At 44.8% G+C, this 12638-nt stretch overlaps 1 protein-coding gene across 1 annotated transcript in view; it reads right to left on the bottom strand.

Moving 5' to 3' along the window:
* The window catches only part of LOC149868048 (O-acyltransferase like protein-like), a 50134-nt gene that overhangs the window by 20122 nt on the left and 17374 nt on the right, over positions 1 to 12638 (bottom strand). Inside the window, exons 10-11 of the mRNA XM_090037885.1 lie at positions 11432 to 11597; positions 8707 to 8786 (exon numbers count right to left, since the gene is read on the bottom strand). Coding sequence (XP_089894011.1) covers positions 8707 to 8786; positions 11432 to 11597 — 246 coding nt within the window. The remainder of the gene's footprint in view (positions 1 to 8706; positions 8787 to 11431; positions 11598 to 12638) is intronic.

Genomic DNA, 12638 nt, shown 5'->3' with positions numbered 1-12638 from the left:
CTCTATGCCAGGACACTTGCAACTCTGTGCTTCCACACTGGGAAATTTTATGAGAGGCACAAATGCTGGTATGTTTGGAGTTAGGACATTGGATCTCAGTCATTTATTCTTCAAAATAAAAGAGGGGGGGTACTTTTGAGTACAAAAAATTAACAAATAAAAATGAATTACTGGCCCATTCAATTTAATGGGGAATTTCATGCTGATTTCAGTGAGAGCAGGATTTCACTCTAATTTTACATGTGTTTGTGTGTCCATAAAGATAAATGTGATTATAAACATGTATGGGGGACAGGGAGATATTTATTTATGCCATGATACACAAACAAGAGGTCAGATTCAGGTAAATGCAGCCTGGAGCGAGATACTAGTGACTCCTATGGAAGTATATCATAAAATATTGTAAATTACATTGATTTGGAAAGAGTAGATTCAAAACATAAACTGTATTTACTCACATACTACACATACTTTTCCATCCCAAAATCAGCCCTCCAAAGTTGGTATGTGTGTCTTAAGTAGAGAAGTTTATTTTTCTTCACTGGAATAGGAGCATGGAGGAATGGAAGTATGGAGATGCTGTGCTGGATGACGGCAAGTGAGTTGCTGCATGCAGTTTGTAGTGTCTTGATAAGGCTTGTGGTGTGGAAGCGTATAGTAGGGGCAGCCAGCTCCTAAAGAAGGGGCAGCTCAGGGCATTCTGCTATGAACCTTCAGGTAACAAGGGAGCAGCCTGCTGGGAGTATAAAAACCTCAGAGGAAAGGGCTGCGTTAAGACTGTGAAGGGACAGCTTGAGAAGAAGGAGTAAGCGGTAGGCCTGTGTGAAGCAGGTAGTATTCATTTTGGCTTCAGATTTGGCTGATTCCGGGGACAGTGATTCGATTCGGTGATTCAAATCACTGTCCCAAATTAAATTGGCCGAAACTCTGAATTGAACAGGCCCCATCCCCTGCCCGCTCTCCCAATCCCATCAATGGCTGCCTCGCCTGGCCCCAGCATCCCGGCTTTTAAAAAAAAAAAAAAAGCCCCACACTCACCGGCTTCTGCTAGGCGAGGTTACAGGGGTGGGCTAATAAAAACAGGATGCGTTTCAATACTGACAAGTGCAGGATGCTGCACTTAGGCAGTAGAAACCAGCAGCACACCTATAGAATGGGAAACTCCCTTCTTGAGAACATGGAGGCAGAAAAGGATCTTGGAGTCATTATTGACTCCAAGATGAACATGGGCCGACAATGCAAGCTCACAGTTGGCAGGGCTAACCGCACCTTGTCGTGCATCCACAGGTGCATCTCAAGTAGGGCCAAGGAGGTGATTCTCCCCCTCTATGCGACACTGGTCAGGCCACAGCTGGAGTACTGTGTCCAGTTCTGTGCGCCCCACTTTGGGAAGGATGTGGACAACATTGAGAGGGTGCAGAGGAGGGCCACCCGAATGACCCGGGGACTACAGGGCAGACCCTACAATGAGAGACTGTGGGACCTGAACCTGTTCAGGCTTCACAAGAGAAGGCTGAGGGGGGACCTGGTGACTGTCTATAAACTCACTGGGGGGGACCAGAAGGGTTTGGGAGAGACGCTGTTTCCCCTAGCGCCCCCTGGCATAACAAGGAATAACGGCCACAAGTTGTTGGAGAGGAGGTTTAGATTAGACATCCGTAAGAACTACTTCACAGTCAGGGCGGCTAGGATCTGGAACCAACTTCCAAGGGAAATGGTGCTGGCTTCTACCCTGGGGGTCTTTAAGGAGAGGCTTGACGCCTACCTGGCTGGAGTCATTTGAGCCCAGTTTTTTCTCCTGCCCAGGCAGGGGGTCGGACTTGAAGATCTACAAGGTCCCTTTGACCCGACTTCTATGATTCTATGATAGATACATAGATGTTAGGATCAGAAGGGACCTCAATAGATCATCGAGTCCGACTCCCTGCATAGGCAGGAAAGTGTGCTGGGTTCAGATGACCCCAGTCAGATGCCCATCCAACCTCCTCTTGAAGACCCCCAGGGTCGCCAGAGAGAACACCACCTCCCTTGGGAGCCCATTCCAGACCTTGGCCACTCTAACTGTGAAGAAGTTCCTCCTAATGTCCAGTTTAAATCTGCTCTCTGCTAGCTTATGGCCATTACTTCTTGTGACCCCCCAGAGGTGCCTTGGTGAGTAGAGCCTCACCAATTCCCTTTTGCGCCCCCCATGATGAATTTATAAGCAGCCACAAGGTCACCTCTCAACCTTCTCTTGCGGAGGCTGAAGAGGTCCAGGCATCTTAGTTTCTCCTTGTAGGGCTTGGCCTGCAGGCCCTTAACCATACGAGTGGCCCTTCTCTGGACCCTCTCCAGGTTATCCACATCCCTCTTAAAGTGTGGTGCCCAAAATTGGACACAGTACTCCAACTGTGGTCTGACTAGTGCCCGATAGAGGGGAAGTATCACCTCCTTGGTTCTGTTTGTCATGTATCTGCTGAGGCACAATAAAGTGCAGTTAGCTTTGCTGATGACTTCATCACACTGCCGACTCATGTTCATCTTGGAGTCCACTAGGACTCCGAGATCCCTTTCCACTTCCGTGCTACTGAGCAGATCATTTCCTGGGCAGTAGGTGTGCTGGACATTTTTCCTCCCTAGGTGCAGCACTTTGCATTTCTCCTTGTTAAATCTCATTCTGTTGTTTTCTGCCCATTTGTCCAACCTGTCCAGGTCTGCCTGTAGTTGTTCCCTGCCCTCTGGTGTGTCCACTTCTCCCCACGGTTTTGTGTCATCCGCAAACTTGGACAGAGCACACTTCACTCCCTCGTCCAAGTCACTGATGAAACAGCGAAGAGTACTGGTCTTGCTGCTGCCCTTGCAAGTGTCTTGTTGCTGTCCTGCTACACCAGGAAGTGCCTGCTGCCTCATCCAGACTGTCTCCTGGGATGCCATTCTTCCTGCACACTCTGGCTGCAAACAGATGTCAGCTTTATGTCTTCATACATTTTTTATGGTAGGACAAAAGCCAAGTGAATAGGTGTCTAAGCCCCTTGGTGCCCCACAAATGCTTACATTTTGTGGCAGCAGTGACCCTAGTAATAATTTGTCCTGCCTTTTTGAAGCTGATATCTGTTAGTGTTCACTTACGCAGGCAGCCTGTGGTTGCCTATACTCTCCCCAGGGAGGAACTCCTGTAGCTTCAAGGGCCCGATCCTATGAAACACAGACTCTGGGTGTCTCATACTGACATATGATCCTAGTCTACAGCATGCAGATATGCCCCCAAGTTGAGGTACAGAGGAATTCCTGCTGCTTTTCTTTACCTGCTGCTCACAAACAGGGAAGGATTGGTAGGGAGTATAATAGTGGACGGCAACTTGGGCAGTAGTGACCACACGATGATTGAGTTCAGGATCCTGAGGAAAGGAAGGATGAGTAAGAAGTAGCGGAGTAAGGATCCTGGACTTCAGAACTTCAGAAAAGCAGACTTCGACTGGCTCAGGGAATTCATGGGGAGGATCCCCTGGGAAGTCAGTCTGACATTCAGGAGAGCTGGCTGTATTTTAAAGAAACCTTACTGAAAGTGCAGGAACAAACCATCCCGATTCACAAGAAGACTAGCAAATATGGCAGAACACCAGCTTGGCTTCGTAGGAAATTCTTTAGTAAACTAAAGCACAAAAGGAACTTATAAGAACTAGAAACTCGGAAAAACAACTAGGAAAGAATATAAGAGCATTGCCAAAGCTATAAGAAGGCCAAAGCGCAATTGGAGTTGCAGCTAGCAAGGGATGTGAAGGATAACAAAAAGGGTTTCTACAAGTATGTCAGTAGAAAGAGAAGGATCAGGGAAATTGTGGGTCCCTTACTGAATGGGGAAGGCAACCTAGTGACAGAGAATGCAGAAAGGGCTGAAGTGCTCAATGTTGTTTTCACCTCAGTCTTCACAGGCAAGGCCAGCTCCCAGACTACTGCACTGGGCAGCACAGTCTGGGGAGGAGGTGAGCAGTCCCCAGCGGTGAAAGAACAGGGTAGGGACTACTTAGAAAAGCTGGACATGTGCAAGTCCATGGCGCTGGATGGGATGCATCTGAGGGTGCTGAAGGAGTTGGCTGATGTGATTGCAGAGCCACTGGCCATCATCTTCAGGAAATCATGGCGATCAGGAGAGGGCCTGGATGATTGGAAAAAGGCAAAACATAGTGCCCATATTTAAGAAAGCAAAAAGGAGGATCCAGGGAACTACTGACCAGTCAGCTTCATCTCAGTCCCTGGAAAAATCATGGACCAGATCCTCAAGGAATCCCTTTCTAAGCACTTGGAGAAGAAGGTGATTAGGAACAGTCAGCATGGATTCACCAGGGCAAGTCATGTCTGACCAACCTGACTGCCTTCTATGATGAGGTGACTGCCTCTGTGGATGCAGGGAGACCAGTGGATGTGGTGTACTTGATTATAGCAAGGCTTTTGATGCGGTCTCCCAGAACATTCTGCCAGGCAAGATAAGGAATTATTGGCTGGATGAGTGGACTGCAGGGTGGATAGAAAACTGTCTGGAGCATCAGGTTCAGAGGGTACTAATCAATGGCTTGATGTTTACTTGGCAGCTGGTATCAAGTGTAGTGTGCCAGGGGTTGGTCCTGGGGCTTGTTTTTTGTTCAATGTCTTCATCAATGACCTGGAAGATGGCATAGAGTGCACCATCAGCAAGTTTGCAGATGACACCAAGCTGAGGGGAGCAATAGATAGGCTGGATGGTTGGGCTAGGATTCAGATTAACCTATAGTAATTGGAAGATTGGGCCAAAAGGAATCTCATGAGGTTCAACAAAGACAACTGCAAAGTCCTGCACTTAGGACGGAAAATCCCATGCACAAGTATAGGTTGGGGGCTAAACGGCTGGGTAGAAGCTCTGCAGAAAAGGACCTGGGGGTTACAGTGGACAATAAGCTGAATATGAGCCAACACTGTGTCCCTGTTATCAAGAAGGCTAACAGCATACTGGGTTACATTGGTAGGAGAGTTGCCAGTAGTTCAAGGACCGTGATTATTCCCCTCTATTCAGCACTTGTGAGGCCACTTCTGGAGTACTGTGGTTCAGTTTTGGGCCCTCCACTGCAGAAAGAATATGGACAAATTGGAAAGAGTCCAGTGGAGGACAGCAAAAATGGTGAGGGGGCACATGACTTATGAGGAAAGACTGAGGGAACTGGGTTTATTTAATTTAGAGAAGAGGAGACTGAGAGGAGACTTAATAGCAGCCTTCAACTACCTGAAGGGGGGTTCAAAAGAGGATGGAGATAGAATGTTCTCAATGGTGGCAGATGACAGAACAAGGAGCAATGGTCTCAAGCTGCAACAAGGGAAGTTTAGGAAGAATTTTCTCGCTAGGAGGGTAGTAAAACACTGGAACAGGTCACCCAGAGAGGTGGTGGAAGCTCCACCTTGGAAGTTTTCAAAACCTGGCTAGATAAGCTTTGGCTGGGATGATCTAGTTGGGGATGGTCCTACTTTGATCTGGGGGTTGGACTAGATGACCTCCTGAGGTCCTTTCCTGGGGCATAGCAGCACAATAAGCACACTGAACTCCAGCGCTTTTCTCATTGCTGTATCCCAGGTTGCAGCACTGTCTGCAAGCACAGAGGGGAAACTCTCGTAGTGGTTCCCTGCTCCATTTGCATGCCTTGCCCAAAGTTGGTGGACAGCACCCAGGGCCCGTATTCCACAGGACTGGACCCTTGACACCTCAGGAGGTCAGTGAAGTGGATCAAGCTGTGCTGTGATATATTGCAGCACAGCTGATCACACCCCAAAGAGGATGTCTGTTTGCAGCTGCTGTGTTTCCAGGAGGACTCACTCTGTCATAGAGTTGATTATGGCCCTGGAAAAATAATTTTTTCTGCATTCTGTCTTCCAAAAGCAAGGTGCATGTGGTATGTAGGAAAACAGGCTGCAAATTATACGTTGAAGAGACACAGGAGGATCGCACAAAAACAAAAATCGCTAGGAAATTTGAAAGGGAAAGTAGCCCCTTCTTGCTATTTTACGTTAAACCCTAGCTTTTTGCATCACCCCCCACACTGTATATGTGAGAATATATTGCCCTTGTTTTGGATCTTAAATCTAGCATGTAATTAACAGTACTCATTTATATGACCTCTGGATTTGACTCTGTGGGCACCCCAGTCACAGAATATGCTCTTTAGTGAATGTGGCTAGAGGTTTTCTTAAAGCTGCACAGAGTCAATACTCAGAGAAACCAGATCAGCATCTCTGGGATTGAACCTTCGCCAGTCAGATGATGTTAGAACTCCCCTACCTGATTCTGAAAATCAACCTTTTCCCACATCTGCTCCCTTCTCCAGCCTGCAGCAGAGACATTAACTCCTTTTCTTATGTTTCATAGGGAAAGGAACACCAGGAAATCAACTGTACAGGGATTTCCAAATCCTCATGAACGACAGCGCCAAATGGCAAGAACAAAAAGGACAGTCCTGGGAGTTCACCAGCTAGGGAGGACTGTACCTTGGGCAGAGATTGATTAGTCTGTGAGCTGGCACCTAGCAGCACCTTAACCTAAAGTTATGCTGAAGCAAATGCCCTGGCTCCCAGGCAAGAAACATATTGGGGAATGAACTCTAACCTGCAGCAAAGCAGTATTATCATGGGAACAGGCAGACAGATGTCTGCAAGCTCTTCTCCTCATTCCTACATTCCCTACTTCTCAATCGCATGCCTCATTTAGAAGACCAAACGTCAAACCCCATCACACATTCTGTGCCTTGGAGCAGTACTGTCTTCCACCAAAGAGACCAGCAAGGAGTAGTAACAATTTATACCAGCCCTTGGCTCATTTTTGCAGTCTGCCACAGTTTACTGTCATTGCTTTTAAACAGGAGGTGGAAGGAAAATAAATATGCAGAGCTTTTGCCCTTGCAGATTTTTACTCTCTCTCTCTCTCTCTCTCTATCTCTCTATGTATATATATATATACACAGTATGAGCCCGACATTTCTTCTTAATTTTTTACCCTTTTTTCATTAGAATTTCAGATCTTGTCTAGCCTATAACAGTATGATGACTGAAGAATATTATCTTTCAGAAAGTCTTTCTAAAGCCTAGAGAGCGAAATCAAAGATTTTGAGTCAAACTGTTCAAAGCTCTTGATTTCCCAATGTTCCTTCATATCTCTAATATCTGCTCATGGCCAGTGACTAATGGAAATGTTGGAGAAAGAACCTCTTTGTTAAAATGTCAGTGTCCTTCTGCCTTCCAATTAACACATGAAAGTAAATAAGATGCATCTCCCACCAAAATCACATAATAGTGCTGGCATATCTGGTATTAATAAGGAAAAAAAGAATGAACTGCATTTGAAAACTTGTCTAAGTCTATCCCAACCATACACTTGATCCAATCAAGACATCACCCACAAAAATCCTTGCCTAGAAACTGGAAACATATTTTAAATGCTGTTCAGGCCTTTTTATACAACTCAAAAGCAGCCAAAAAGGACAAAAGCCAAATTTATAATCCTTTATAAATCATCTTTAAGGACCTAGACTCTGTCATTAATACCGTCATTAACATAGAACACTTACTCAAGTCACATTTTTTGCATGATTTGGCCCCTGAAAGCACTCCATAGCCATGATGTAACACACATGCACACCTGCAGAGTGCTTTTAAAATGGCCAATTGCACAAAAAATTAACCCGCGTCCAATGAGTTAGATGAAGTTGCTCTAAACAGAGCACCTTAGGGAACTTTAGTTCTCTTGAGGGTTAATTTTTCACTTGAGGGTGGGGCTTGGCTGGTGCTCGCACTGCGAGGGGATGCTGTTCCATACCCCACCCCCCACCTTCCAGCTCTGGCCAGGCCAAGCTCAGGTGGCAGCTACTGCTGCTCCCTCCCCGTCTCTCACCCCTCCCACACTAATACCCTAGAACTGGAGGGGTGGGGAGGGCAGGGCTGGGGAGAAGGCTGCTGAAGTGCTCCCGCCTGCTGGATAGGGCCAGTGCAGGCAAACTTGAGCCCCCCACAACCCAACTGGTGAAAATCTGTTGGTTTGGCAGGGGGTGGGGACGCTCTAACTCATGGCACTTTGTGTAAGGCTCCATGAGTTAGAATAGGGCCTGTGAGTATCTATATAGAAGATCTGCAGAAAATACATGGCCAGTAACAGTTAACTTTTCATTTCCTAACAGTAGTAGTGGCACATTCTGCAATGTATGTCCTAGTATTGCACTTGTTAGCATACAATCTGACTGATGTGTCCCATTTAACTCAGTGAAATAGCTACACAATGTCGATGTCCAGCTGTGCATTCTCAATGGAAGGGTTAAGGCTTATATAAGATGTTTTTAATTTGGAGGAATTGCTTCTGTGATGAGAAGAGTATCGATCTATTATGCAACTTAAAAGTATTATCATTATTTTAATTTTAATAATAATATTCACAGGGTCTGTTTCAAATCTTTTTACTTATTATATTCAGTTCCAACTTTGCATTTCCAGTTCTCTTAACTCATGGTTTACCTCATTTAAAAAAAAAAACAACTTGCATACTATTCGCCACATAAGCAATATGCAGTCTGTTAAAGAAAAAAAACCCATCTAACTTTACCCTATATACAATACATGTAAAGGTCCTTTCAATAAACTGAAGTTTTCCACTGGGAAAAATATGTTATATCTAATGTGCCACTTTTACATCAAACAATCTCACTTGCAAAAGATACTCACCTAGTGTATAAGAAGATCACCAGAGGTGTTGTGAGATAGAACTGGAAATCATTAGCAAGATACCATGTCCATCCGTTGCACTGAAATAGAAATACTTAAGCTTTTATCACACTCCAGGTTTTTACAAAACTGTTTTCCCTCCAAGTAACTTTCCAACCTAGATTTTTCAGAGTATTCTTCAGTGGTTTGAGTGATTTAGCCCATCTTTTTATTGTCACTACATAATGGGGATACATCATTCCAGAGAAGCATAGCTTTGTTTAGTCCTACAAGGGCAATCTACTTGGAAAAGGGATAATTTATGCGTGTATTTGGCATAACTAATAGCACCAAAAACATGTCAAAATAATGTGCTGCCCCTTCCCTCAGACCCATATTCACATCAATACCTGTCCAAAGTTCAGATACAAATATTCAAGGCCTTCTACTTCTGCAATCGCCACTATGACAGCTACAATCAAGGGCCAGATCTGAAAATGTCTTTAGGTGTCTAACTTCTATTTTAGGCCTCTAAACTGTCACTGAAATCAATATAACTTTAAGTACCTATATACCTTTCTTGGTCTTTAATGCTTATGGTGAAACTTTAGAGAAAAGTCAAAATATTCTAGATACATGGCCCTAGATACTGGAACACCCTTTCGGAAGGGATCCAAATATACCATGCACTCTTCAAAATGTGGTGCAGAACTCACAGGTATAAAACAATGACAGACACCGAAGATGAAGAGAGAAAGGAAAAAGAGTAAGTGATAGTGTAACTTGTATCATTTTCATAAGGCATGTATTTACCTGAATCCAAGATGGCTATGAATTTAAGATGACCCCCCAAAATTAGATTCTATACATGGAAAATGTATACATTTGTTAGAATTTTCCTTGTATAGAATTTAATTTTTAGAGGCATGTCCTAAATTCATCCCTCCCTCCCGCCCCACTGCTACAGTAGGGAAAACAGTGACAGGGAGGCAGGCAGTGGGGAAAGCACCTGCCCCTTGCCCCCACACACCTTGTTCCCTGCTGCCTGTCCTCCCCACCACTTTTTCCCCCTGCTGCCTGCCCCTCCATGCCTGCCTCTCCAGCAACTGCCCCTGCCACCTCTGCCTCCCTTTCTTCCCTGTATCTGCTCCCAACCTGTCCCTTCTCCATAACCTCTGCCCCCCTGCCTGCCTTCCCTTCCCAGCCTCTTACTCTCACTCTGGCTCCAGCATGGCTCTGGCCCCAATCCAGCCTGGAGCAGAGAGCATGTGTTTGCTCTGATCCCAGTGGCAGTAGCTCTGCCCTGGTTCTGGGGTCTGGCCAGAGCTATTGCTATCACATTGGCTGTTACCTGGCTGGGCTGGGGCTTGAACAAACATGTGCTCCGTGCCCCAGGCTGGAGTGGGGCTGGAGCTGTGCTGGAGCTGGTGCAAGAATAAGTGGGAGGGTGGGGAGGAGGAGAAAGTGGGAGAAGAGTCTGCAGGAGGCAAGGGCAATGAGAGGGCAGGCAGCAGCTAAAACTGTGATTCCAAGTCTGACCCTGGGTCAGGGCCAGGACCTTAGCAGACACTTGCCCCCAAACCCTTGTACTGAAATCCAAGACAAGAGGCTTCCTCCTATGTCAAATGGAGTGGGAAAACCTCATCTTGGATTTAAGTAATATATATGAATTCTGTAGCTCTTCCTGACTGGCGATTTTTTAGTAGCATCACCAGTGGATTACAGACAAATGAGACATTACAGACAAATGAGAACATAAGGTCTCCAATGCTTAATCTCTATGGTGTGCAGGTAACAGGTAACATGTTGACAATGAACCACAAGGAGAAGGAAGAGGGGAAAGACAACAGCAAATAGTGCAGAGTAACTAAGATTGATACTAATGATGGTTTTCCAAGGAATGGGCATTGTATATAATTCTGTGGGTCAAGGGCTGCCTTTTTAGTCAGTGCCTAGAACAATGGGGCTCTGGTCCTTGACAGATACTCCTCAGGTTGACTGCAACAATGACAACAATTTGTCTTGCTCTGTTTCATGTTTGCTAGCATTTTAAACAAATTATTTCTGTGTATCTGTAATGTGGTTCTGTGTCATAGAACAGAAATGTCCTTGAACCCATGAGACAAAGGAAGGCAAGACATTTGGAGAGAAATCAATCTTAAGAGCTTGCTGGACTTAGATGTGTATAAGCACTGGAAAGACATCCAAACATTAGTTGCCTATCTGAACTGAAATCAAATTCCAAGCCTTTTCTCATCCATGACCAATTGACTGTGCTCTTATACTAAGTAGCATTCACTAATAGAAAACAGTGAGCCAAATCTTGAAACCTTTACTTGGTTTTTTCTCTTTGACCAAGAAAAATTCCCTTTGATGTTTTAATCCATAATGACGTCAATGAGGTTTTTGTCTCGGAAAGGATGCCAGGATTTAAAATTAAGGGATTTGCTATAGGAAACCAGATTGTTACTTGACTGAAGTTGGTATTCCTTCATGAAGTTGAATATTCAATGCTTCACACTGTGGAATAAAAACAAATCCACAATGCTGCTTGCCTATCATAATATGGAGTTATTTCTTCTCTACCACACAACAATCATTTTATAGACCAAAAAAAGACCATAACCTTTGCATGCATGACTTCAAATACTACCACCCATCATAACATTATCTAGCTTTCAACCTCCTATGATGCTGAATTAATCAGGCCAACAACAGTGAAAAAAATACTTCTGTAGAGACTTACTGATTCTGTTACAGAAATAAAGTTGTTTAGCAGCAGAAGATTGGACCACCACAGCTGTCTGCAATTATCCACTTGGAATTTGGAGATCTCCCATAGAGATCCCCAAGGTGCAATAGAGTAGAGCCCAACTAAAAGACATATAGAGTACATATGGAGAGGTTGGATCCTGAAAAAACAACAAAAAAAGCACTGACAAGGTTTTATAAGGCTTATTTTATCCATGACTTGGATAGGAGCTTTCACAATTTTTGTGATTGCAAGATACTCAAGAAAAAAAAACATTAAAATTGTACACAGTAAGTTACATTGTTTGGATTAGCCCTGCTAATGGAAAGACCCCTACTGACTTCACTGAGAGTTGAGCAAAACCCTAAATTCAGATTTACTAGGCTTGCAAACAGGAAGGCATTTCAGTTAGGAATGTACAGGGACCAACATACTATATTGACTCTACCAAGATATTTGGGATAAAAAGGTAAGAAGGGTATTTCCCTAGGCTCACTATCATTGTGTAGGCCCATGAGAAAAGTTACAAATAGATTTAGCTAGCATCTTGAAAGAACAGCATCTTGGCAGCAAGAATTTTGAACCATGTTAAAAGGGATGCTTGGGAGTGTACATCAGCTGTTCCAATTTAACTATTTCAACTGTCCATTCCTAGGCAGATATGCCATATTTTCTTGCCTACATGACACACACCTTGTTTTTGGAAGGCAAATTGAAGGAAAAAGATCTTATAGCAAGTAGCAGAAGCTAGGGGGTTGAGGCTGCTAATTGTTCTGCTCCCTGTGTTTCACGTGCAGACTTTACTCTCACTTTCACCTGGAAGAAGCTTACGTGGCAGAAACTGCTGTCACTTTGTTTCTTCACTTACAATGCTCACTCCAATTTCTAGTGGCTTGTTTCTGGGAAAAAGACATTACAGCAACATATCTCTTATTAGGCTCTAATTATAGCCTGCCTTTGGAGATATCAAAGTGGCAGTTCTGTGGCTTTTAGGCATAGGCGGTGAAGGGCGGGGCTAATAGGGCTCAGTCCCCCCAGATGCAGGGCAGTGAGTAGGGCCGCAAGGCAGCCTGGTTGTGGGCTGCAGGTGGCTGGAGCAGGGGTGGGAAGGGGTGTGCACGCAGCCAGGATCACAGCCTGGCGTGTGTATCACTGGCTGCCCAGCACGACAGACAAGTATCAATTTATTCTGTGAAGGGAA

The sequence above is a fragment of the Crocodylus siamensis genome, chromosome 3 (genome assembly GCF_052110815.1).
Source record: "Crocodylus siamensis isolate JL-2025a chromosome 3, ASM5211081v1, whole genome shotgun sequence".
Classification (NCBI taxonomy): domain Eukaryota; kingdom Metazoa; phylum Chordata; order Crocodylia; family Crocodylidae; genus Crocodylus; species Crocodylus siamensis.
This window is presented reverse-complemented; position numbering and strand designations above follow the sequence as displayed.